This window comes from Caretta caretta, chromosome 1 (assembly GCF_965140235.1).
Source record: "Caretta caretta isolate rCarCar2 chromosome 1, rCarCar1.hap1, whole genome shotgun sequence".
NCBI lineage: Eukaryota > Metazoa > Chordata > Testudines > Cheloniidae > Caretta > Caretta caretta.
The window spans coordinates 41,931,792-41,959,650 of NC_134206.1; the positions used below are offsets into that span (position 1 = coordinate 41,931,792).

Sequence of the window (27,859 nt, forward strand, 5' to 3'; positions counted from 1 at the left end):
GGACTAATGGGTAATGAAGGTTTGCATTGTTGACACAGCAGTGATAATAAAGTGATCTGAGGGTCTGATATGTGGTTGTTTACCAGGGCTAGAAACAAGTGGGAAGGTGGCTCCCAGCTCCTCTCCAGGAACATAAAGTACAAATTTCGAGTCCCATTATACAGTGAGATACTGGATTTTAAATCTGTCACTAGTCCAAAATTGAATATTGTCCATTCTGTACTTCAAACTGTTGTAGCTGGGAAAGGTGAGATGGGTCTCACCAGCTCCTTAATAGCCACTCACATAAAAGAACCACCAAACACATTATTTTTCATCTGCTTGCAAAATTCTTCCTCTCAAAAATCAGTCTCCAGCCTCCACCACTAACCTCTTTGGGCCCTGCCCCATCAGAGGGTCTTGTCATTCAAACCTCACCTTGATATAAAGTCATCTTTCTAGAAAATCAACAGACCCTTCTGGCGCCTTCCTTCTCATTGCGGTGATATGGCTGGTGACAAATAAACACTCCAGACTTACTATTACGCCCCCCAACGTATTGTTGCGGTGCATTGTGTTGTTGCGAGAACAATACTGGTTTGTAAACTATTTGGGTTTACAGATTAGTTTACTTTTAAATTGCATTGGACTGTAGTTTGCTCGCAGAAACCCGTGGACGAGTCCGGTTCACAGAGAAGTGATTTCATTATGAAGCATTAAGGGAGTCGGCTGCTGCAGGAGACTTTGGAAGCAGCACGGGGACACTGTCCAGATTCTTCACTGCCTGCTCCCGAGCCTTAAAAGCCGTTTATAATCCCACGCTCTTATCCTGATTTCGAACTGCAGGAGTCTACAGCTTCCTCCGAGCAAAGAGCGAGGCTCTCCCTAGCGTGTGAGTACCGTAGATCACAGCAGAAAAGAAAGGCAGGGTAGAGCTGTCCCAAAATTGCCCCCCCCCCACCCCCCCAGTGCGAGTTGAACTACTCCCGGCTGCGGCGGCTCCCCAACGCCCCTCGCCTCCCAGGCACTGTGTAGTGCGACAGCGCTGAAAGGGGGTCAGGCTCCAGCGAAGGAAAAATCCACGTGGTAAAGCTGAAGAATAATGGGGCTCCAATAAAACTGTTCCACAAACTTCCAGGTGACCGATCAGATTTCCACGCTGTGCTTCATGGGGACAGGTGGCTGGCATGCAATTGTCAGTGTAAGGAGCAATGATTTGCTCTGACACAGAGGCTGGTCTTTCTATCCACATTCACAAGAGTGGGTTTGATTTCCAGACCGTCAGTGACCTCTAAGTCCCCCTTGTGATCGCAAATAACACCGGGAATGTCAGAATCCGCCTTCAGAGTAGTTTTCCAGTTACAGTGATAATGCTATTTTATCCAATGTCATGGTGGACCTGGCTCTGCAGGGATCTCCCAAAAGATCCTGCTTCCAGCAGCAGTGTGGCTTGATACATTAAGCGCGTGTTTCATTTATACCATAATGTTTCTGGCCATTTATTTAGTTATGTGCATGCATACATTGCCGCAGAGCAGTAAGAGAGCTACTTTAAGTAGTGCATAGAGCTGTAACCGTATCTGTATTGCAGCAGGTAGAGCTGAGCGCTAGGACCTCGGAGAATCCTCCCAGTAGCAATCAGGACTACCTTAAACCCAGCCCAATGCCTCTTCCTGCGCCACTCTGCGTGCTGGATGGAGATCCACAGTCAAGAGCTGCAGCTCAGTGCTGGAGTACAACATTTCACAGGGAGCCCTGCAGAAGCAACACCTGTTTCGAGCCAGCCAAGAAAGACACAAGCACTTGTACGTTTCTGCTTTGCTTGTGGATCGTCAATAATTCTAAACCAGCGGACATCTGCTGAGCCTCCTGAGAATTCTGGATAATAGATCTGGACGTCAAAAGTTTTTTTCTTTTTTTTTCTTTTTCGGATTTATCTCCGCCAACAACGTGAGATTCCCCCGCCCCCTTGCAGGATTCATGCTGATGTATGCAGTCTGTTATAGAGTAAAAACAGCGCATGCCTTTCTGGAGTCAGAATCCATAAATCCTGACGTAGCCTGTGCATCTTAAAAAAAAAATCCCTATAACGCCTAGGTATTTAAGTTGCTATGGTCATTCTTATCTTAAACCAAATGGAGAAACTACGGATTTTTTTCCTTATTGCAGTTGGATGGGCTGAAGACCTTACTGCTTGCTAAGAGCTGGGGATATATATACATATATATAGATATACACATATATATGTTTATAAATATGTCAGTGTGAGAGTATAAAGTGGTGGTTTCTTAGACTAACAGGGGTTTGACCTTGACCCTGTACCAGTCAAAACAGAATATTACTTTTATTTATGCATTTAATGGATTGAAGAAAGAACATTTTCTCTGTAACTGCAATAGGGAGGGGAAGTGGAGTGGATATACCCAATCTTATATCTCCTGGGTTTGGCACCATTATTGTTTATTCTTGTTCTCTAAAAACAGAATCTTCTGATGGCTCCCTTAGGTGAAGTTGGGAACTATTTCGGTGTGCAGGATGCAGTACCCTTTGGGAATGTGCCCGTTTTACCGGTGGATAGTCCGGTTTTGTTAAGTGACCACCTGGGTCAGTCTGAGGCAGGTGGGCTACCCAGGGGGCCTGCAGTCACGGACTTGGACCATTTAAAGGGGATCCTCAGGCGGAGGCAGCTATACTGCAGGACTGGATTTCATTTAGAAATCTTCCCCAATGGTACTATCCAGGGAACCAGGCAAGACCACAGCAGATTTGGTAGGTATGATCGTTAACCCTTTAGTGGTCATGTGATGAAATATTGTGATGAACTAATAAAAAGACGGGGGGAAACGCGACGGGAGGAGAATGATTTATTGTTATTGTTATGACGGGCCAGCTACAGAAATGTGTACGGAAATGCAGATACGCCGGTGGCACAACTGCAGCAGCCAAAGCAGCGGCACTTACAGTATTTTTAGTAGTAATATTTCCTAGCTCTAAGTTATGCCTGAGGGTAGAGAGAGAGATTGGGAGTTTTTGTTTATTATTCAGGACGCTTCTACTGAATGGGCTGATTTCACGAGTTTAAAGGGTTTTTAATCGGTAACTACTACAATTTAAAATCCACTGAGTTTCCTGAAGGGAGTGGCTCTCAGTCTGTAGCCACTTTTACGGAAGGGTTTTAAAAAATATATATCTTAATAAGGTAACTACCTGAATTATAAACGGATCGTCTTGATTCTCAGTGAGAGATCCACCAGCAGACCCTCCCTGTCCGCACAAGAGCTCTCTCTGAATGATCTCTGCGTGCATAAAACAAGATCTTAGTTATGAAATAAGAAGAGTGACAATACATTGTAGGGCGCGCAGGTATCCAGTTAACACCCATCCTTGTCATTTTCCATAAGCATGCAGCAAAATGTGGGCTCCCTGAACTATGTGTGTGTAAAGCCGGGAGCTAATTTTAAAGAGCATTCCGTGGATTTCATTTCCAGAGGTCGCTATTTGTGACTCAGCATTGGGGACTGGAGGGCTTATGCCTTCATCCACTTTTAAGAGCCTGTGAGCGCATACGTAGTCAAATGGGCCTGGAGCTACCCTCCTGGCAGGGTAATTTTAAAGACTCTGTCGGGTGCATCTATAAAAGTAGCGGAGTCACTTTGGATGGAGTGACTTATTGGTTTTTAAGGAGGGTGGTGCTTTCGTAGCTATCCAGGCTGTTGGAAGGAGTTAACTTGTGAGTGAACCCACCTGACAGCACTTAAATTAGGTCGTAAAAACAAAGTCCTGTGGTGGGTCCCCCCCCCCCTTCATGTTTTAATGCCAGATGTTGAACAAGATCTAAATTGTATTTTATTGCTTTTGTGGGGCTGTTTAGATAATACCAGTGTTGTAAGGGATGATCTCCAAAGGTATTCGAGGGCGGGCGGAGAGGATTCAAACGTGCACAGTCACCGTATGTTAGCCGCTGTCAGACTTTTCTGTCTGATAACTGAACGTTGTTTCCGAACACCCTCCTTCAATCACACACAGCAGCACACCGCTCTCAGAGCTAGGAGCTGCAGCTAACAGGGAACCTGGCAGGGCTTTCCCTGCTTCATGATTGTTTTGCTAAAAAAAAAAAAAAAAAATGGCAATTTTATAAACAAACGCCCATACAGAGGAAGTAACACCTACGGTCTGGCCGAAACTAGCATGAAGGCAATAACCTGTAGAATAAAATACTACGGGGAATGCAGCGGGGCTTTCCAGCCCAGCCGAAACTCTGAAGGAAAGTTGAGAGAGGGCTTGACAGCAATATCTGCCTGATTGTTGCACTCTCCCCCGGCTCCCCGCCTTTTCTGTGGGGGCACGCGCGCGCACACAGAGGTTCACGTCGACCCCGGGAGCAGGCGGTGCTGTGGTCTGCGTGCGCCCAGACGGAGCTGAGCACTGGGGGGCACTTTGCCACAGAGCGGCAGCAGGCGGCTCGGGCGCGTTCGGAGGCGAGCGTGGCTCACGCCGCTAGCAGGTGTACGGCGGCCGCGCGGCGGCGGCTGCTCCTTCGCGCGTCGGCCTGGGCCGTAGCAGGAGGCACTCTGCAGGGTCCTACACCCCTCCGGGTTCCCCCCCGTTCGGAGGGGCGCCGCCAGCTGGTCCTGCCCAGCGCGGCGGCGGGGACCGCGTTGTTCGGAGCCTGTTTTCCGCCCGGGTTTGCCGCCGCAGTGCTGGGGCGCGAACCGGGGCCGGGCCGAGGGGGCAGCTGCTCTAGCACTGCGGCGCCGCTTCGGCGGAGGAGCTCTTTGCCCTCCCGGCAGTTTGCCGAAGCAAAGCGCGGGGACTGTCTCCTGCCCGTTTGCAGGCAGGGCTGTGGGGTTTGCAAAGGAGGGCCCCGGGGTGGGGATGCTGGTTTGACTTAGGGTGGGGCGGTGTTATCTCCTTGCAGGTGTACCAGGGCTGGATGGCACCCCCGGGCGCGCGGGCGGCCGCTTAGTAAATGTTGCTGACCTGAAGTCTCCTTTCCATCTTCTAGGTCAGGGACGTCCTCGGCCGCACGTACAGGCGGGTCCTTCCCGTCCCAGAGCTAGCGGGACCCCATTGGGGCAGCCTTGGGGTGGGGGCTGGCAGCGGGGGTTGCGGGGCAGAGCCACGAAGAAGTCCCGCAGGAAAAGGGAGGACAAAGGGGACCAGAGGCTGTTTGTAAACTACCCCCAGGCCCTGCTGTGCGCTCTGGGGGCCCCGCTTTGCCCCAGAGGAGCCCTCAGCTAAAAAGCCGACTCTGGGATGCAATTTGGGAGGCGTGCCTATGGCATGCAATGAATCCAGCTCGCCTGTGTGCTGGGAGCCTGAATAGTTTGTATTGTTACAGCCAAACGTACACCTTAAAAAATCGCGCAGTGACAGCAGAATTAGCTTCCCCATGACATCCCATGTGATCAAAGCCTTATCTCTCTGGGGTGACAAAGGATTTTTTTGATGCAGTCTCCTTTGGTCTAGGGCATTTAGTAGACAGTGGAGTCATTCAGTAACTCTGGGACAGTGAAGGGCGTGCCCTTTGCGTCAGCACCGCACTGCATGCACAGCATTAAAGACCCAGGAATATGCAGTGGGGGCCGGGGGGGGGGAGCTGCTGAGAGGTGACCTCCGTTTCGGGACCCGCCGCAGCCACAAAGAAGCTCCGCAATCAGCACCTGTACCAGCAGCAAGGGAAGGAGGAAGCTCCTGCAAACCACCCACTCGACTGTCTATATAAGTCACCCGTGACCGCTGCGAGCCTGCGACGGTGTTAGGCTTGGGATCCGAGTTTTGTTCAGGAGAAAGGTGTGTGTGTGTGGGCGCAGTGTGTTTTATAGAGCTACTTCGGGACCAGCCAGAGTTGAGCCTGTGGGAGAGGGGGCAGGCTGAGGTGCTCGCTAAAGCGGGGAACCATAAATCTAGTGGGCTTTCTTCCCCTTGTGGAGGCCAGTGATCCACAGGGTGCTACATGGCCTGACCTAGAGCATCTCTGCAGCAGTCCTTGGGCAGTGGCTGCAGTGTATGTGACTAACATCCTTTCCCCTGCTGCCCGCCCGGCTGAAGGGGGTGGGGGTGCAGACAATAGCTCCAGAAACGGGAGTGGAAGCAGCAGCAGAAACAGCTTCTGGCACTTCCCCCTCCTCCTTCTGGTGCTGTATATATGTGATCTCGTCTCTCTCGGTTTGTTTGTTTGTTTATTTATTTATTTATTTTTTTACCCCCTCCACTCTCTTCTTGGAAGGGACTGGGCTGGGGGGAGGGCTGGCATGGTAAAGGAAAACATGCAGCTACCTAGCTCGATCCTTTAGTCTTAGAATCGTAGAACCATAGGGTTAAAAGGGACTGCAAGGGTCCTCTAGTCTAACCTCCTCCAACATGCAGGAATTGTTGTGTCTAAATCATCCAATACAGGTGGCTATCTAGTCTTTGCACAGGGAAAACTCTCCCTGAGTTCTAGCCTGAGTAAGGACTGCATTCTAGGGGTCTGGATGAGAAATAAAGGACACCTGAGGGAGGAAAGGAAGCCTGCAAGAAATAGTGTTCCCATTTTCTCTCTCTCTCTCTGCCCGCTCCCCCTGTTATTGACTGTGTGTGTGGTGGCGATGATGCAGCAGCACCACCCCCAGAAGCATTGTAACACCTCTGGATGCAGTAACTGCAACAAAACGCAGCATCCTTGGATCTGCAGCTGAGTTGCAGTTGCCACTGACCAATACAACCAGCAATTCTGCCAGCCATTTAAAGTTATCTAGGGTCAATATGCTCTGTCAAAGCCTGAGGGGCCCTCCTGCCTCTTGGGGAGTTGTAGCTACTCCCTGGTGTTTCAATTGGCCTCATGTGGCCATGCACGAAAAGAGAGGTGACAGCTGTGACTGGCAGACAGCACTTCCCAGCTGAAATGTTTGTTCCAGCTGAGTGCCAGAATCGGAGCTTTCCAAAAGCAGACAGTAGGTGTCCAGGAAAAGAAGGCTGCTCCAGTGATTTGTAGGGATTGGGGGAAAGCCTGGGAAATCCCCGCCCTGTCCTTCTCTTCCCTTTATTCCCCTTCCCATTTTGAGCTATCTGTTTCATGAGTCTGAACTTCAGTAACTTCCTAGCCAGGGAGTGTATCTTTTTTCCTCGTCTCTCTTTTTTCTGTGGTAGCATTATCACATGCTAAACATATTACAGCACAGTGCTATTTACCTAGCTCTTTGGCTCCAGGTTCTTTGTGGCTTCCCTCTTCTGTGCTGGGCACCTCATTACCTCCTCTCTGGAAATTTCACAAATAAGTCACTGATGGCTTATTTAGTGTATTGGTGATTTATGACATTTCAGGGTGTTAAGTGGCAGCCACATGTTCCTCAGTCCTGCAATATGAAAAATAAATAACTATACTGAGTGAAAAACAGAAATGTACAAAGGGTGGGACAAATACAGTGCCTAGCTATTTAAGGCCAAAGAAAATACATTTGTAGTTCCAGTCTTTACTATTGTGTATTAGACTAGATAAAAGTTGAATTTATTCTGCAAAAGGTGTACCTACTCACCTCCCATGGCATTGGTAGGAATATAGGAATTACCCTACATGGTCAGACCAGTGGTCTATCTAGTCCAGTATCTCTAACATGGTTCAGTATCAAATCGTTCAGAGGAAGGTGCAAGAAACACCGATGCAGGCATTTGTGGAATAACCTTCCCACTGGAGAAGTTTCTTCCCAACTTCCTTAGAGAGAAGTTGGATTCCGCCATGAAGTGGAAATGTTCAGTGTCTGAGAATAAGATGCTCACATGTTTTGAGAAAATTATATCTTCATTTTGGAGGCTGTCAGATTTTTGACTGGAAATGGGGCCTAAGCCTCAAAGTTCAGAGGTGTTTTGGCCTGGTATTTTGGTTTGGACTACTCTTAATTTAATATCCGTTTCAACTTGTAAGTATAGTTTGTATAATGTACACATAGTAAAGTGAAAATATTCACAAGGGCATAAGGCCAAATCATGCAATCCTTAAACTGGCAAAACTCCCAATGAAGTGAATGAGAGGTTTGCTTGAGAGTAAGGACTACAGGGTAGGCCCAAAATAATCTCTTGAAGTACTCTAGTGCGTAATATATAATACTAGTTGTGAATGGGCTTGTGTATTTAAAATATTCAGATGGCTCTATTGTAATCTCAAATATGTGGGTGTTCATTGCCAGTTACCTTGAAAAATCTGCGACTGTGCTTGCAGTAGAACATATGACAGCACTCTCTCCCGACAGTCAGCAATGTGCACCTAAATATTTGAAATTAGAGCAGCAATTAAGGTCATGCTCCACTTTTATACATGCTCAACATTACTAACTTAGAGCTACTATATGGAATGCTATACACTTAATATAAGAGTTGGCCTCATTTAAAATTTCTTGGAAATGTATATCAAGTAATATGATAGTTCAATGAAAGTCTTACAGAAGAAGCCTCATTAACAAGATTTGGAAGTATTATATATGCAACGATAAGGGGAAAGTTTTAATTGTTTCAACGGGCTGATTGTGTCTGAAACACCACCATAAATACTGTATGTTGCATACCATCTCTTATTATTTCAAAGACAAAATTCCATAATTACCAAATATTTCCCCACTACATTTGCGAAGCCCTCTCTCTGTGTACATATGTACAAAGCAATTTAAAATATATAGGCCTTAATATGTCAGGGTTACCAAAACTGTAAACATACAGTGTAGTGCTGAATAATATATAAAGTAATGATCAATAGTCTCTTATAGGGAGTACATTTCATCTTTACATTCTCTTGGCTACAAAATTTTCCCATAGGCTTTGACTTATATTTTATTAGATTTATGTGGCTCATGCCTGTTATTGATTAGTGCACAGATTATTTTGTGAGAGATGAAAAATTAATTGTTCATAAATCCATGAAAGTACTTATTCGCCAGATAAGACTCAACACTGCAATATTATGCGATTGTTTTATGTAAATATAATTTCCAATAAGCTTTTTTTTAGATACTATGTGGGTGCCTAGACACACACATTCTACCAATTTATTGAAAATGCCTCTCTACATTTTATTTTATGGCTCAGAAAGTAGCTTAATGCAGCAATATGCTTCTGCAACATTAATACAAAAGTATAGTTGTTATGAGATCATAGTAGACTTGCACCAATACTCCAAAATGAAAAACGATGTCTATTTTGTTCCACTGAAATTCTAGATTTGTACAAGTCTTGGGTGATAGCATCCTCGATGATGAGGTAAGCAATTTGCAGGGAGGGGAAGGAAAAAAATCCAGAACCAGGTGACTTGGTGATGCAGATACACGCTGAACTCTGGGAACTTTGCAGAAGCAGTGTTTCTCTGCAGAACATTCTGATCTGTAGTGCACAAATGCCTCTTCGGGAGAGTATTGTAAAATGTACAAAAATCATTTATGCAGGTTTATTTGGAGCAGGAATATTTTAATTTTCAAAGTTAGGATGAGTAAAAGTATCATCCCAGAGAGTTAGATGAGTAGTTTGTAGACAAATGTGTGTGAGGCTCTGGACTGCACCTCAGATTTTCATTTCTCAAGTTTTTGGAGGACTGCGCTGTGAGGAGATTTCTTTCCATGTATGTATTCCTCATTCAATGATGCTTGGAAATAAATGCTTCTCATAGCAAACAGATAACATTTTATTTTCCTATTGCAATTTTTATTAAAACATGTTTTTAGGGATTTATTTGGCAAAACAAATTTCATAGCCAAAATTAACATGATTAAGGAATCTATCTGAATAGTTTACATTTTTTCTTTGAATTTATTGTTTGTGGTGCAAATCAGGATACTGATAAACGTTGTGTAATATGACTATGCAGTAGAGTTTTGTTTAAAAAAATGCTGGGAAAGGTTGAGAATAATCTCTTGGCTTGACACCCTTATGCTATCTGCAATGCATCATTCTAGTAGAGGCTTAGGAGAGTTAACTATTTCACATATTGTGTATTTTAAAATAGCACATTCAGTAGTTCTCCTACTTGTTGGAGATATGGCCCTAAAGTGGAAAAACAGTTTTGATATCTCCTTGTCAATTAGTGATCTATCAAAAGCAAATAATCTTTAAATGGAAACGACCTGTACATTTCTTTTGTTCTGTATTTTGCAGGCATACTGGAATTTATCAGTATAGCAGTGGGCTTGGTCAGCATTCGAGGGGTAGACAGTGGACTCTACCTTGGAATGAATGAAAAAGGAGAACTGTATGGCTCGGTAAGTTCTTCACCAGTTTAAAAAAAAATCATGCTCTCATCTGATTGCATTAATTATTATTAGTGTTACAGTAGCTCCATGAAGCCCTAATGAGATCTGAGGCCCATTGTGCTAGGCATTGTACAAACCCATAGCCGCTGCTTTAAATATTTTACAATCTAATTTAAGACAAGCTGGAGCAAGTCAATATAATAAGCAAATGGGGAGGACAAGGGTAACAGTGGCAGGGAAGAGTGATTATGTAGACAGACTACAACTCTCAAGTTTTTTTTTTTTTTTTTTTAAATGATAGTAGTCAGGAAGTTTTAATGTCCCTGGCTTATAAATGATCATGGCTAACAGGCCGTTTACAGTAGGCATTGTAGTAGAAGTCGGTCTTAAGGACAGATTTTAAGAAGGACAAGGTGGCTGGTTTGTGGATTTATTGGGGGATCTCTTTTCAGGCATAAGGGGTTTATGGAGAACCAGACATGTGGTTGATAAAAGTTATCATCCTTGGAAGGGGCAGCAGAAGTTCCAAGAATGGAGAGGTAGGGAGAGGCTAAATTGTGCAGGGCCCTAAAAGCAAGGAAAAGAAGTTTATTGATCTTGTGTTTGAAAACTTGGCAAGATTGTGAGAGAGAGGGGCAGGGAAGGTTTGAGGAGGGAGGAAAAAATGGTGTCTTGGGATTTCCAGTGTGAGAGTCAGAATGAAGAGGTAGTGCTGCTGGACAAGGAGGGTGGAGGACTGATGAAGGGGAGAACATGTCTAGAATGGAAGAAGGTTGTGTAGTCACGGGGCTTCCTTCAGAGGCAGGAGGAAGCAGATACTGGTGATGAGCGAGAGCTAGGGATTGGTGGGACAGGCCTTGCAGTGAGAGGGAGAAAGGAGTTGAAGGTGGTGGAGAGTCTGGCCTGGAGGGAGTCACTGAGGATGAGATGCGAGAGTCAGGAGTCAGTCAGTGACCAAGGGGTTGGGGAAGAGAGAGGTGGGGAGCAGATGACCGCTCCAGGGAGGGGATAAGTGAGAAGTGTTGGAGGAAATGTTTTTGAAGGAGCGAGGGAGGGGCTGTGAGTACAAAGAGCAGGAGAGGAGAAGCCCAGTGCCCCCAACACATGTTCCGTTGGGGATGATTTGGAGTGCAAAGTGTGTAGAAAAGGAGAAGCTTCCACATGGGAGTGGTCCAGCAGAGCAGTGTCCAAGGGAGATCCAGGTTTCATGCTCTGTGCTCTGACATCATGCTCCACGAGAGCAGGGAGATAGAGGAGTCAGGGATGACTGCCCTTTTTTTGGAGATGGAGCAGGATGAGGGAAGTGGGGCTTGAGGAGTGTGGGAGGGGAGTCCAGGAGGACAGAGGCGATTAAATGAAAGGATGTGGGAGGCAGGAAGGGGGAAATGGAGAGAGGATCAGGGTTGGGGGAAATATCACTGGAAACCAAGAGAAGACTCAAGGGATGGTGAAGATGTGGGATGTGAATTGGGAAAGCTAGGAAGGAGTGGGAGAGCCAGAGGAGGAAGAGAGGAGACGATAGAGTGGGGAGGGCAAAAGGGACAGAATATAGAGCAAGTGGGGTGGGGGAGGAGGAGGGAAGAGACTATGATCTAGAGAAGAGGTGTGGGAACAATGATACATGAGTAGTGACAGCATATTTACTAGTCATGGCCAATCTTAAGGAATAATTATTGTGCAATTGATAAATAGTGCAAAGAACCAGTAAGACATGAATTGGTTATATGGCTGAATTACGCAGAGAAACAAGAGTAATATTCCTGATTTTCAGTTCATGAGGTGAATTATTTAAGCAGATAAACATATGTTCAATGAACCAATTAAATTATACTACACTTTTCAGATTTTATTTAAAGCAAATATCTAAGGATAACAAAAGGAAACGAATTAAAAAATGACTCCGTTTTACTGATGAGGCTTTAATAAATGGATTTGGGAAGTTAATTTTAGTAATGTGACAAACTTTTACAAGTTAGGTTTGTATTCTGTGTTTGTATTATAATGTCACACTGAACTAGTGAAAATACTCCTTGTTAAATGTTTTTTCAAAGTAATATTTTAAAAAATGGAGCCCTTCAGAAGGAGGATTGCCAGACTGGGGGGTTCCATTTGTAAATGCATGACAAGAGATTGCCTGTCCTCATACTACAGAGATGCAGTATACCAAAGATTGATGATGATCAAATCGTATTACTTTCAATGAAACATAAGATCTAATGGCTACTCAGTGTTATGATACTCAAAAGCCTTGTCACCACTAGCAAAATTAGTACCCATATTTGAGCAACTGCCAGCTACTGTGCAAATGCTAGTGGAGACAGGGCTCAAAGCAGGTTTTTATGACAGAAGTGCCTAGTCTACATTAGTGTAATAGGACCAGAGCAGGTGCATTTCTGCTGGTTGTTACTGTTAACAGGTGCGAACTTTGCTAGTGTAGATGCAGTGAGTGGGAAGAATATGTATTTACATTGACATATATCTCTGGCCGAACATTATAAAAGGTATGAAATGTAAAAGGTATCCAATACTTCCAAATCAACTGCCTTAAGGCACATATCCTCCCTTTTGTGTGTTAAAAGGCATGGAATTTGAGGCCTTGTCCTGAGATATCTTTAGCACCACTGGAGATGGGACAGATGGCAGAGTAGAACACCCAGGGTATGTGACTACTGACAATTCTCACAGAAGGCAAGAGACCGCTGGGAACAACAGTGTCAGTTTTGGTAAATCTTGACCCATCCATGCTCCCCCTGGCTTTCCTAAAGCCCTGCCTATTGGGTAGATCCCCACTAGCTGTTTGTCCTCCCCTCTTCACAATATGTAAGCTTCAAAAGGAGGAGCTCCTCCATCATCATCATAACATTTAAAATCTTAAATGCCTGTAAAATGATTTTTCTTTGTATCAAGCTGCTCTCAGGTAGGAACATGCTATGTAGAGTGGCTGTTTTCAGAGTCTTCCTCTTTACCCCTCAGTTCTGGCCTGCAAAACTGAGTATTTGTGTTGCATCCATGGAGAGGCCAGAGGTCGTTCTCTGTGGCCATAGTTGGGAGGCTGCTTTGTGGTAACTTTTCCTTCTGTGCAGCTACTTTGTCCCTTCCACTCATGTTGACTCCCCTTCTTAGCATGCAAAGAAGACTCAGTATGATTCCCCTTGACAATAGAGCCCATGCAACAAGATGAGATTTAATATAGATATAAGTAAGTTTTGTTACTGAAAGAGGAAATGAATATATCTGTGTTTCAGTCTGTAAATTGTCTAGAAAATAGCTAATTTGATTAAGACCTACATGAAATAATCTATAGAAAACTAAGCATGACCTTGCACGACAAAAGTATGGTGTGTGTTTTGAAGAGAGATATATTATAGTGTGGGTGTATTGCTTAAGAAGGTAATACCTCACTACAGCATCTTGTCAGGACTTCACCTGTGATATTATATGCACTTCTGGTTTGTTCCTGTAAATTTGCAAGGACATATACAAGAAATCCAAAGATTGGCAAATAAGACATTTTGAGAAAAGAGATTTTCATAGTCCACAGAAAATAACTTGGTATGGGTAGAGGGCATAATGTCACATTCCATAAATACCTTTCAGACTACAATGTAAATAAAAGAAGAGAATTATTTGGTCTTTCAAATGGTAGGACAAGGAGCAAGGAAACTAAGTGAGAAAAAGTTTAGCCTATATGTTAGGGAAAAAAGATTTTAAGAGCAATTGGGCTAGGTAAGTAGTCAAAGTATCACTGCAGATATGTAAGAACAGGACAGAAAAAACACTACTGGAAAATAATGTCACCTTGCGATAACACTTAGCATCTTTGATCCAGAAAAATCCCAAATACTTTATACTCACTTCGCTTCACCACCATTGTGAGATCAGCCTCATATGGGACGGGGAGCAGGGAAGTCTTTAGGTACCAACCTCATTGCACAGCATAATGGCCCATCTAGTCCAGCATCCTGCCTTCTGGCAGTGGCCAATGCCAGGTGCTTCAAAGGGAATGACTAGAACAGGCAATCATCAAGTGATCCATCCCCTGTCATCCACTCCCAGATTCTGGCAATCAGAGCATGGGGTTGCATCCCCATCCATCTTGGCTAATAGCCATTGATGGACCTATAGTCCATGAAATTATGTAGTTCTTTTTTGAACCCTGTTGTAGTTTTGGGCATCATAAATCCCCAGGCAATTAGTTCCACAGGTTGACTGTGTGTTGTGTGAAGAAGTACTTCCTTTTGTTTGTTTTAAACCTGCTGCCTATTAATTTCATTGGGTGACCCCTTGTTCTTATGTTATGTGAAGGAGTAAATAACACTTCCTTATTCACTTTCTCCACACCAGTGATGATTTTATAGACCTCCATCATATCCCCACCCTTAGTTGTCTCTTTTCCAAGATGAACAGTCCTAGTCTTTTTAATCTCTTCTCATATGGAATCTGTTCCATACCCCTAATAATTTTTGTTGCCCTTCTCTGTACGGTTTCCAATTCTAATATATCTTTTTTTTATGATGGGGTGATCAGAACTACATACAATATTCATGGTGTGGGCACACCATGGATTTATCTAGTGGCATTATGATCTTTTCTGTCTTATTATCTATCCCTTTCCTAATGGTTCCTAATATTCTGTTAGCTTTTTTTGACTGCCACTGCACATTGAGCAGATGTTTTCAGAGATCTATCCACAGTGACTCCAAGATCCCTTTGTTGAGTGGAAACAGTTAATTTAGACCCTATCATTTTGTATGTATTTGTATCAACATTTGTATGTAGTTCCAATGTGCATTACTTTGCATTTATCAACATTGAATTTCATCTGCCATTTCATCTGCCAATCTCTCAGTTCTGAGACATCCCTTTGCAACTCTTATCAGTCTTTGGACTTAACTATCTTGAGTAATTTTGTATCATCTGCACACGTTGCCACCTTTTTTTACCCCTTTTTCCATATCATTTATGAATATATTGAACTACACTGGTCCCAATAGAGATCCCTGGGGGATACCACTATTTACCTCTCTCCATTTTGAAAACTGACCATTTATTCCTACCCTTAGTTTTTCATCTTTTAACCAGTTACTGATCCATCAGAGCACCTTTCCACTTATCCCATGACTGCTGACTTTGCTTAAGAGTCTTTGGTGAGGAACCTTGTCAAAAGCTTTCTGAAAGTCCAAGAACACTATATCCACCGGGTCACCCTTGTCCAAATATTTGTTGACCCCCTCAAAGAATTCCGATTGGTGAGGCATGATTTCCCTTTACAAAAGCTATGTTGACTTTTCCCTCAGCTAATCATGTTCATCTATGTGTCTGATCATTCTGTTCTTTACTATAGTTTCAACCAATTTGTCTCTTACTGAAGTTAGGCTTACTGGCCTGGAAGGTCTGCTGATTTAAAAGGACTTTCAGGAGGCAAATTTAAGAGAAGCTTCTCTGCCTGGGAAAAGGGGGTTGTTTTTAAATAGACAGAGGCAATTTTGCATCTCTGGTTATGAACTTTTTCTGATAAGTTTCATTAGGACAAGTTTGCTTCAAGGTTCACATGAAAGCAGACAAAATTCACAGGTTTCATGTGAAATGTACAGATGTTGCAATTTTGTTCCTTCACATCAAGTCCTGCAACCCCTTTTGTTCCCCTCCTACAAGAATCCCCTCTTTTCTTTTGTGTTTTTCTAGGTAGTGATCTGATGGCTTTCATTACTGCCTTCTGCCACCCTCTGGTGTAACCAAAGGTGTTCATTATCTCATCTCTTTTTCTGCAAGAGTTGATGTGGCTGCTTTTCTTCTGACCCCCAGTTCCAAAAGGGTCTTTGTTGTTGGAGGGGAGGGGAAAGGAGCTTGAGCCTTTCTCTCTCCCTCTGTGGTGGGGCAGGAAACAGCCTGCCCTGCTGCTAGCTCCATCTTTGTTGAGCCTACAGGCCTGAAAGATGCCCGATGATCCTCAGTAGCTGTGGGTAGGGAAAGCCTGCCTAAGGTTTCTAGTCTGCCCTCAGCTTCCCAGATGACCCTTTTAGGATTTGTATGGGGCAGCCCTGTTAAAACTTGAATAGTGTTAATAGCCACATGCTGTTCCTCTAGGATAGATAGAGTGGGAGTGAATGCAGGTTGAAGGATGCTTCAGCCAGTAACCTAGATGGTAGCAAAGATACAGAGGAATTTATATGGGAAAGAAAGGGGGCTTTTTGGGGTGTGGGGGTACCAGGCCATCTGAAATCAGCATATGAACTTGTATGCCTAGTTTTAAGAGTGTGGGTATGCACTGTGTTCATCTGGGCAGATCAACTTTTTTAGTAAAACTGGAAATTGGCCCTGGTTGTGTTGTCAAAAATTCAGTTATAATCCCTGGCACTGTGCAGGGATATTGGTTCAGTATTGATTTAAAGGGAAGAGCTAATCAATCACCAGCATTACTTTCTACAGCACCTAGATTTTCTTTATAGGGCTTCATTTTAAACATTGACTAGGCCTGAGCATAGTCTTATGAAACTGAAAGCGGTAAGACTGAATGACCTGAGTGATTCTCTCAGATTCTATGATCAACTTCTTATGATGCAATGTACCGGTCATGTAGTAGCGTTATTGAGTTATTGAATGAATAATGCCATATGTATAGTGTCAGGGATACTCAAATTGATCCCAGTCGACTGGCTCCCAGTTCTATTGCACATCCAGCCTCCACAGATTGGAAGAACTGCCCCAAAATCTCGCTTTCTCAACCATGTCAATGCAAACACGAGGATCCTGTTGCACAAGGACCTGCAGAACCCACTAAAGACAAGATTAAAATCCTGCAACCCTCTGTAGAACTGCATCAAGACCCTTACACTCAACTTTGATGTTGAGTTTCAATGGAGAGCCACACAGAACATTTCAACAGCTCAAAACAAATATCTCGTTGCTGATCCTGCTGAGGAACCACTGGGTTTTGACTTATGTCGGAAAGACTGGTGCAGATTGAATTGCATCAGGACATCTCATGGGAGATGTGGACAAACCCCCTTTAAATGGAAAATGAGGCAAACACCTGTATGCAACTGTGGTCACCAGGCACAAACAATGGAGCATATCATATCTGAGTGTCCCCTTCGTTCTTTCACCAGTGGCCTCAAGGACCTTCACGAGCTCACTGCTGCAGCAACATGTTGACTATCAAACCTAGATATCGATTTGTAATCATTGCTACCTACCCAAGCCACATGAAAGAAGAAGTAGCATTATTTCTTTTAGTTAAATGACAGACATATCATAAACTAAAATATGGTAAAGCAGGACATACTTAATCCTTGATTTGCTGACCTTCCCCTTTGTTGTTTTAAAAATGTGTTCAAATTTTGGATGCTCATGAAAGTTGGGGGCCAAAAGAAATTGGCAAGTGTTATGTGAGCTTCCCTGCATATCTTTTTAAAGTATACCTCATTCCTGATTTGCTGCTCCCCAGCTATTCAAATCCCAAACTTTTCTGAAGCAAGGAATGTTAATTATGCTAAACTGTACGGTAGGTCTTATGAAAAAGTTTACTAGAGAAAGTTTCTGTTGTCAAAGCTGCAATTAATTGACTGGATAAATTTTGAACAATTAAAGATGGATTCCACTGTTTTTTTTAGGGTTGGGGAGAGGGAAGGTATCAAAACACCCAAGGCATTTGACTTGTCTAAGCAGTCATTGATGGCTGAAATAGTTGCACCTCTGAGAGCCTAATGTAAATTACAACAGCACAAAAGATATTCCTGGCCTTTCTGAGGGAACTCTGATGTTAAATCTCATATGTCCTATTTAGAAAATGAATGACAAAAAATATCAAAACAAGTGATCTTAGGGCAAGATTATCTCATTGAAACTCAAAATGGACAAATGTGAAAAGAAGTGGATAATCTGGAAAACAAAACTAGAAGAAACAGCCTTTGAATGTTAAGGATCACTGACTGACTGTCTTAAAGGGAAAAATATTATTCGTTTTCTTTAGTTGTTGCTCCCTGAAATATTTAAATTGGGTCTTCAAGTCCCCAAAGTGTAAGACCAAAAAAGTGGGATGCTGACAAACCCATACCCATAATCTTTAAATAGCTAAAATGTAAGAAGATAATGATAATGAATCCTGCCAGGTAAAAGTGGTGGTGGTGGGTTAGGGAGCAAGTGGGACAAAATGTTTGCCTTAATATCAATTTATTTTTGCTTAGCTGACCAATGAATGGATTACATTTAATGGCCTCAAGTAGATTCCATGGGAGACTAACATTAGATATGGTATCAGGTACACAGTACCCAGCAAACTCATCAAGATCTTGCCAGGCTCCAGTGGAGGCTTTGCATGTCAATGACTAGATCTGTCCAAAATTAATAGTATGTGGGTGTGCTTTTTTTTTTTTTAATAGACCTAAAAACTTGTCCAACATGGAAGTTTGAATTGCATCCACAGTGTTGATTCTAGAATGCTAGTGTTCTTAATAAGATCACAATCCTGTATGAGCGGGTAAGCCACCAAAGAGCCTGTAGAAGGATTGGGGCCTAGAAAGCTAGTTTACCAGAGCCTGAACAAACTATTTTACTGAAAGAATCTAAAATTAAATATTTTAAATTCTATAAATTGCTACTACTATTTATATACTATTATAAAAATATTTTTATTTTGGGCATTGGGGCAAAATGTTATGGATCATATGACTTCTTTAAACATTGATTTGTACTTATAAAGGACAACTTTATCTAATGATACTGATTAAACAGCCTGGCTATATTTTATATATTCATTGTTTTTAAACAAAGTTTGGTGAAATTAATATGTCTGTATATATTTAAAAAGTTACTTCATATAACATTCTTAAAACATAGTATATATGGTACGATTGCGGGACAGTATACCTGATTTTACATATATGAGATCTTTTGACCCCATTGAATGTGGGGAGCGAGGATGGTCTGGGTCAACTTACACTGTTCAATAATCTGAATGTGTCTGAAATGATTCACTGAGTGTTTTAATTTTTTTCCTGTTATCATTATAAACCTGATCCAACTCCCATTTAAGTTAATGAGAAATTTTCTACTGCCTTCAGTAGAAATTGGGCTGGGTCTGATGTAAGTTTGCATAATGTAAAACATGTAAATCTTGTTTTCAGATTCTTGGAAGGGCTCACTGAGACTCGTTCAGCCAAGTATTCTGAATCAGATGCACAGATCATTTTGGCAGCTGTACTCTTGAGTATGGCAGGCAACCCTAAAATAAAGAAGTCAGTGGTGTAAATAGTGTATGGCACAGAATGATCCCAATCCTGTTGGCACTGAAGACAGTGGGAAAACACTCAAGAATTGGCCCATTGTTGTTTTCCTTACAGACTGACTTTGTTGGGCAGGACTGGTAAAGAAAACAACACAAGTCCCAATCCTGCCTAAGTAAATTTCAGGCAGATCTTCAACTTTTGAAGTCCATAGATCTCTGACAATTTATACAGCTGTGGCTTTTCCCTGAGAGTTCTGCAGTTTTTCAGTGGAAACCTGTGCAGGCCCTCAGCATCATCATCCCGTTGTGAATGAGTTTGCAAGTATCTCAGTATCCAGACATTGAAGTAAATGCAGTTATCTACTTCATTCAACTGACTATAATTAAAGTGTTTCTATATATACATTAGAACAAGTAAACAGATGTGCACAGTCACTGCTGGCAGAAGTAAATCCATCCGCACTGGAGTTATTTTAATTGTTTAAATAAATGATTACATATCCAGTGAAAGCACATATTAAAAACTTCTCTGATACCTTAGGAAAATTTCAGTCCAAATAGAGTGAGTGTCAGTAAAGGAAAGACTGTCTTGTGGAGTTGGGGTGTGTGTGTGAGAGAGAGTGATTTATTGATTGATAGATATCATAGGTCCTGGATCTAGGGGTGCTGCTGCACCCCCTGGCTTGAAGTGGTTTCAGTTGTACACCGGGTTTACAGTTTGGTTCAACAGCTCTGAGCATCCCCACTATGAAAATTGTTCCAGCACCCCCATAGATATTCTGGCTCTAGTGAAGTCAATGGCAAAACTCCCAGGATTTAGCCACCAATGCTGAAATCTTCTCCTTATATAAATAACAGCAAGTTTCACTGCCCTGCCAATGTGTGTCAGCCCTGAGCTAGAGAGACCATAGGTTCTATGTCCAATCAGTCATTGATCCTTCTGATCAGACTGCCAACAGGCAGACCATGTTCTACCAGCTATGCTCGTAATTTTAGGATTGTTTTGGATGGAAGATGTTGGATACAATAATGCTTTTAAAATGCTTCCACATGATTGAAGATAAACAAACACAGAATACAGTAAATGGAGGTGTATGCATAATAAAACCTTCACACACGTGTAACACGATGCAATTGTTTGTCAGTAAACAACACTTTAGAACGGGAAGCTAAGATTAAAACAGTAGCCATTTGAAAGTACAAAGTGATGTGAGATAGGCAAAATGTAATTACCCAACTGGAATTCAGCCAAGACACTTGGCCTAACATCCCTGCTTTTGTGAAAAGTGCCATGGAATATTTAATGATCATAACTGGCCTGAATTTCAGTTTGCTGCATTATTTGGTAGTCGTCTCCTTCAGCTGTATAATCCTGGGCATTCTTTCAGCAGCATTAAAACTTTAAAAAAAAAATAACGTTTTTGTCTTCATTTGTCAAATGATTTAATAAATAGCATTAGGTATGATAGCATTCTGGCTGAATATTGCCAAAACTATAGTTGAACATAGTTGTCAGAGAAAAATGGTAATGTGCAGGAAATAATATATTCAACTAAAGTGCTTATCCAGCTCTGTTCACCAGCTCAAAAAGAAAAGTGACACTCCTCAGTCACCAGTACCTCTTCCAACAGTAGCTGTGGTTTCCCTGGAGGTCTTCCATCCAACCAGAGACCAATCTTGCTAAATACATGAGATCAGACAAGAAAGTAGCCCTGTATGTGGCTGCTGTAATATTTATGATAGCTCTTCAGTTAGAGTAAATAATATAATATGTTTGTTTAATAGCCTATTCAGACTAAGTATAAGACCAATTTTATATATAATGCTCTAATTTGCAAGTAGAAAAGTGCTTAAAAATTAAAAGGGTCTGTTCATTACATTTTGTATAGTTATGTTTTCCTCTCATTGAACACACAACTTTCATTATTTTGATATCAGATTAATGGGAGTTGCAAGCACATATTTAGGGGAGAATATATGTGAAAATATAACTCTTCTTAAGAGAGGGTGATGTAGAGTAGATATACAAAGAGCTTTGATCAAATCAAATTTACCTATTTTTATAATGTGCTGGGACTTTAGGATTAAGCATTTACATGTAAAGTGTCTTCTCTGATTCAAATCAATGTAGTAGTCCATGTGAAGCAGGACAAAATGATGTGTTGCACAGAAATAAGAATGTATAACAAGCACGATAGATGGCATGTTTATTGTCATTTTAGTAAGGATGGGGTAAATGGTCAGATTTCAAAATCCATTATACAGTTTTAAATGTAGCCCTAATTAACAGGCTTTAGAAGGGCAAAAAAGATACTGAATATTTTTGCACAGGATACTATACTTTGTTTTCATTTACTAAGCAACACAAATATATAATACGAAATATTTGTCCAATAAAAGTAATTTAGCCTCAGACTGAAATCATTTTCAGAATAATACCCAGATGAATTAAACATTTTCTTATTTTATTATTCTACATTTTAAATTAGCTGCTCCATAAGAATATATTTTAAAAATAATCTAGTCAGGCATTCATTGTGGTGTCCGATAGTCTTGCACTTTATTAATTCATAGTCTTACTTTTAATGGGTCTGGCTGAAAGTTTTGATGTTGTAATTACTGTTTTCTCCACTGTGAAATAGTGGATAATATATAAAAAGAGAAAGGGGTTTCCATAGTAGCTAATGTTCACCAGATTTTCTTCCAAAGCACCAGGTTAGCAGACTTCTGAATTAAATCCATATTCACCACTTGGGTCCTGTGATATAATTGAATAATTCAAAGATACATATTATATTAACACCTACAGTTAAATAAGCTAAAAGAGGTAAAACATGGAAATACAGTAAAATGAGAATTGATCACTTTATAGTGGAATACTCTATAAACTGTCTTAGTTGGAAACGTGGTGTGTTGTGCAACATCTGATTTGTATAGTTCCGAGGTCAAATCTTGAGCGGAGCCTTACTTGATCAGCACCTCAAGATTTGGCCCCCAAATTGAACAGTTTGGTGAAGGCAAACAGCCTTTTCTCTCGCAGGAGTAAAGGTTAGAGTTTCCACTGCTATCCCACTTAGATACGTTTGGTGTATGTGTCGGTCTCGAGCAGAATTCATCTAGTAACGTTAAATACATTGTACTGTAAAGTATGCGCAGATAAGTAATTACAAAAAAAATAAGCTACAGATCACAGCACAGAGAAACAATGGAGTATTCTAAGGCCAACTTTTGCTTTCATGCTATGCACAATGTACTTTCAGAAAATCACAGCCAAAGCGGGAAACGCTTACCAATAACGTTCCCTCCCAAAACCTCAGGGTTGACTTTCTGTGAATGGTCCACACACTGAGCTGGAAGGACAAAAGGGTATTCCAGATGGGTTCACGTATGTTATTGCTCAAAACTATTCCATGCATGCATCATTCTCTGCTCTTATGTATTCTCCTCCACCTAAATTATGCGTGCTTCTGTCTTGAATACGATGCACGGGCACTCATAATATGGTTGTAAACTGCTACAGCTTTTTGCAACATTGATTTATAGCAATTTCTATCTATCTAAGTACTTATATGGTCTCTATTGCTGTGGCAGCAATGTTAGGAGGGGATAGGGAGGGCAAAATCAGATGAAGTCCGCATTTGGTAATGGATTAGTGTTACATCACTAGTTAACAGAGCGCCTTGTCCAAAGCCCATCAAAGTCAATGGAAGTCTATTTACTGCAATGATCTGTAAACTCCAAATTTCCATCTGTCCTAGACTGCCATACTGTATCAGTTCAGATACTTTAAATACACATTTCACATAAAAATATGAATGTTTAGATATGTATAAATTATTACCCATATCCTGGGAAGATAATTATTATAGTGTGTACTATATGGATCTGATCTCATACCAATTTTTCCTAAATGAATTATTTTGATATGGTACAAAAAAGGGCGTATCTATGTTCCAAAAAGAAAATATGGGAAAATTGGGAACCCTTCATAAAATAGAAATTGAAACTGTAAGGTGAAAAATATGTGGAACGAATGCAGTATAATAAATAAACTCAATCAAGGTCTGATGATTAAGTATACTGTAGTGTTGTCATAATTGATTAAGCATTCTAGATGAAGGGATAGACTATTTTAAACTGGTACCTAGGTATGGGAAAATACTTATAAAAATATACATCTGATAGTACTAAAAGACCATTTCTCAGTATGTACGAAATGTAAATGAAGTGAATAAATAATTAATGGATTCAAGAAAGGACAGAATACCATTTTATCAAGATCTGTATTTTTAACAAGGACTGATTCTGCAGTGCGTGTCATGTGATCAGATTCCCTGCAGAGAGCAGAAAACTTAATTTGAATTAGTTTTATGTCCCCTGTGGAGCTAAAGGCACAGCATTAAACACCAATCAGCATCTGCTTTTGCTATTAAAAAACACACAGTAATTTTAAAAATCACCCAAAGTACAAGAAATGTTAAGTCAAGAGCAGTATTTAAAGATTATTTGGTTAGCATAAGAAAGATCTTGATCTCAAAGATGTATGTTTAATGTTCTATATATGGTATGGGAGGCTACTAGAACACATTTAATTCTCAATTTTTTAAAAAATTCAGTAAAAACGTGTTATTGGTGCAATCCCAGCTCTCAAAGTCAATGGGGCAGCTTGTGTAATTAAATCTTACACAAGTAGCAGGTTGCAAGATTGGGCCCACTGATGCTTGAGGATTTATTGAAAACAAATATTTTTCTTCATTTTCTAAACAAAAACCAAAACCTGAGCAGTATTGCAATGTATAATATATTTCACTAAATTGCCATCAAAAGCGCCAAAAAAGATAAATACAAACATCTTAAAAAGTTGCCTACAAATTGTGATCTAGGATGCACACACATGGGAGAAGATGGTCATGTGCTTAAAGACCAGGGCTGAGAGTCAGGATTCTATTCCTGTCTTTGTCACAGATTTCCTTTGTGACTTTGGGCAAGTCATTTCACTTAAGTCACTCTGTGTTTGTTTCCTCATCTGTAAAAGTGTAATACCTACTTCACAGGTGTGTTTTAAGGTTTAATTTGTTAATGTCTGCAAAGCACATGGAGATCTTCTGATTCAAGGTAATAAATGCATATAACATACAAAGCATTATCATCATTTGTGCAAAATATTATAGTAATTGGAGTTCTATAATAATTAAGGCCAGAGCTTGAGTTGATGTCAATGGAACTATGCTGATTTACAACAGCTGAGCGTCTGTCTGCTGGGACCTAATTCTAGTCTCAGTTACATGGTGTAAATCCAGAATAATCTGAATGATTCCACTGGAGTTACAGCTGAAAGCAGAATTTGGCTGATAGATAGATGTAGCTCCTATTCATTTCACCGAGAACTGTGCATATGACTCTAGGGCCAAAAGTGGCTCTAAATTCTTTTTTCTTCTTGGAGGCTCAGAGGCTCTTCTTCACTTTCTCCTTAAGTTCTTTCCCTCACTCTGTAGGTCTTGTGTTCTGATACGAGGCTCTGTCAGGGGCTTGACAACTCTGTTCCCCACTGTTCAGAGGGGTGTGTGTTGAGCCGTGGCCCTCAATTTTGAGTTTATTGGCTCTACAGCTCTTCTTACTTTAGCCATCGAAGGACAAGATCCTGGAGTCTTTGCTTTGTTGCCCTTGTGAGTTATGCCTAGGTTGAGGACTGGAGGATCAGGTGCAAAGGGAACAAAAGACAAAACTAGGTGTCCTATATATCTGTGTGAAGAATTATCCCTTAGCAAATTGGTCAGACCCTAAATTCTGTTTTAATAAGCCAAGTAACAGATATTAAAATAGTATTTCTTTCAATTCAATATTTCAATTACTCTTTGGAACAAATTCACTTGGATTTTAAGGTATTAAATTATATTTGAAACCCACAGAACAATTCTGTTTTCCTTTTGCTGTATCTCACAATTCAAATCCTTTGCAGAAAAATAAATAAATAAATGCAGATTTTTAAGATGATACGTCCATTAACATCACCTGGCTGTGAGCTGCTTTTCTCTTTCGAATGAGTGGTAATTAAAACATTGCTATTTTTATTGTTTTTTAAAACAGGTTATTGAAAGAGCTTTTTAGCTTTCGCACAGAGTTGTCTATGTTGTGATTATTTTAGGCAACACATAGAAATAACGGAACTCTGTTGAATCTTTTCTATAGTTAACATTAGGAATGTTTACCTAGCACATTTCGCTATACTTGCAATGAGTCACTGGTATCGATAAGTAAAGATAATCTTGTAATGTTTCCTTTAAATATGGTAATACATGCATTAAATGGATAGACAGTTATTTTTAGTACTGGTTCCTTACTGCTTTTTCTTTTGTCTTCTCAGGAAAAATTAACCCAGGAGTGCGTATTCAGAGAGCAGTTTGAAGAAAACTGGTATAATACATATTCATCAAATCTATATAAACATGTAGACACTGGAAGACGATATTATGTTGCGTTAAATAAAGATGGGACTCCAAGAGAAGGGACTAGGACTAAACGGCATCAAAAATTTACACATTTTTTACCTAGACCGGTGGACCCTGAGAAAGTACCTGAACTATATAAGGATATTTTAAGCCAAAGTTGACAAAGACAATTCCTTCACTTGAGCCCTTAAAAAGTAACCACTATAAAGGTTTCATGCGGTGGGTTCTTATTGATTAGCTGTGCCATCACATCAGCTCCACTGTTGCCAAACTTTGTCGCATGCATAATGTATGATGGAGGCTTGGATGGAACATGCTGATTTTGTTCTGCACTTAAAGGTTTCTCCTCCTGGAGGAGAGCCTATGCCCACTCACTTGATTTATTATGAGAGAGAGAAGAGAGTGTGTGTGAGAGAGAGTGAGAAAGAATGAAAGAGAAAGAAAGAAAGAAGCAAAAGCAAGGAGGAAAAAGGACTGATGCATGCTGGGAAATAGACACGCTTTTAAATTTTTGATCAGTTGTACTTCATCATATATCAGCATAGCTGCCATACTTTGATTCATCAGGATTTTTGGCTGGTGGCCTGCTCAAGTGTACGCTGCATTTACAAAGGCATGGAGGGTGCAGTCTTACTTAAACAAGAGACTTTTCAGTTAACTGCTCATGGGGTATCGTCCCCTTGAGTTTAAAGCAAAGACCTCTTAGTGAAAAAAAAAAGTTAAATTTATTTATAGAAATTCCAAAGGCAACATTTTATTTATTTTATATATTTATTTATTATAGAGAATTTATTTTTAATGAAATATGTACAGGCCAGATAGGCATTTTGGAAGCTTTAGGCTCTGTAAGCATTAAAATGGCAAAGGCCACTATGAACCTGTGGTAAATTCATGCAAGTAAATATAAAAGGTGCATGGATATAAAAACAATTCTAGTGACCCTAATGTACTAAAGGCGACAATCTATTCTGTGCCCATATTATTGTAAAAGTATGCACACCACTCATGACACTGAGTATTCACTCTTCTGACTGCTTGTTTCATAGCTTACCCCCAGAGGATTAAAGATAAAACTGGGTCTTCAACTTTTATTCTGTGTCTGTAATATTTCCTCTCTGATAAAGTGACTTATTCCAGCATTGTAAACTTCTCAGTTGTGGAAAATATAGGGGTTGGTATGTACTCTACTTGTTAAAACCTATTGCAAATTATACCAAAGCTAAATGATAAATATGCTTTTTTAAAACAGAACACCAGAAACAACTTAACTAATATAAATGGTTGTACTAATTAAGATTATCACAGATAACACAGAATGGTTTAAGAGGGCAAGAACCAGGTTAACAGGATCTCTCTTGTAAACATGTTTATTTGTGCACTTGACTATCTGCTATGAAATTATACAAGTTCCATAGGGGTCATTGTAACATCTTTTATGGAAAATTGCTTTCAGTGTGAACTGTCATAATACATGATATTAGCACCCTTCTTAAAGTAAAACTTGCAAAATGAAACTAATAAATCTCTATCAGTAATGACAATGAGGGGGAAAGTATTATACTTGTTTTTTTTTTCCCTGAAGTTACCTTCAAATATTCATAAACTATAAATGAGATTACAATATGTAATATACTTTATATGGATTTTGTATCATTTTATGTTAAGCACATAAACACATATTGTTACTGGTAATAATTTTGGAACTTGTTGTTAGGAAAGAGACTATTTTTCACAATACTCTGAGGAAAAAGGAGCAAAATTGTTAGCATATTTAACAAAATGGAATTTATAATTTTTGTATTACTTACGTTTTGACCTTACTTCACTTTGCCACTGAATTCACTGGGAGATAGATCAGGCCTTAATGCTCCTAGCCAACTGCATATGGAGACTGACTGTGATCATGGACATATTTTGGGGTAGCTATACTTACCATTTCTTACCCAATTTTGATTATTAATCCTTTTTTTGCTCTAATGCATAACTGTCTATGT

General features: G+C 40.9%; 1 protein-coding gene across 1 annotated transcript; it reads left to right on the forward strand.

The window, feature by feature from the left end:
* The first annotated feature begins 1,623 nt into the window (after nucleotides 1-1,623).
* On the forward strand, nucleotides 1,624-27,420 carry FGF9 (fibroblast growth factor 9). The gene is made up of 3 exons (XM_048845671.2): nucleotides 1,624-2,748; nucleotides 10,096-10,199; nucleotides 25,781-27,420. The coding sequence occupies exons 1-3, from the start codon at nucleotides 2,472-2,474 to the stop codon at nucleotides 26,024-26,026; spliced, it is 627 nt and encodes a 208-aa protein (XP_048701628.1). The 5' UTR covers nucleotides 1,624-2,471; the 3' UTR covers nucleotides 26,027-27,420.
* Nucleotides 27,421-27,859: the final 439 nt, after the last annotated feature.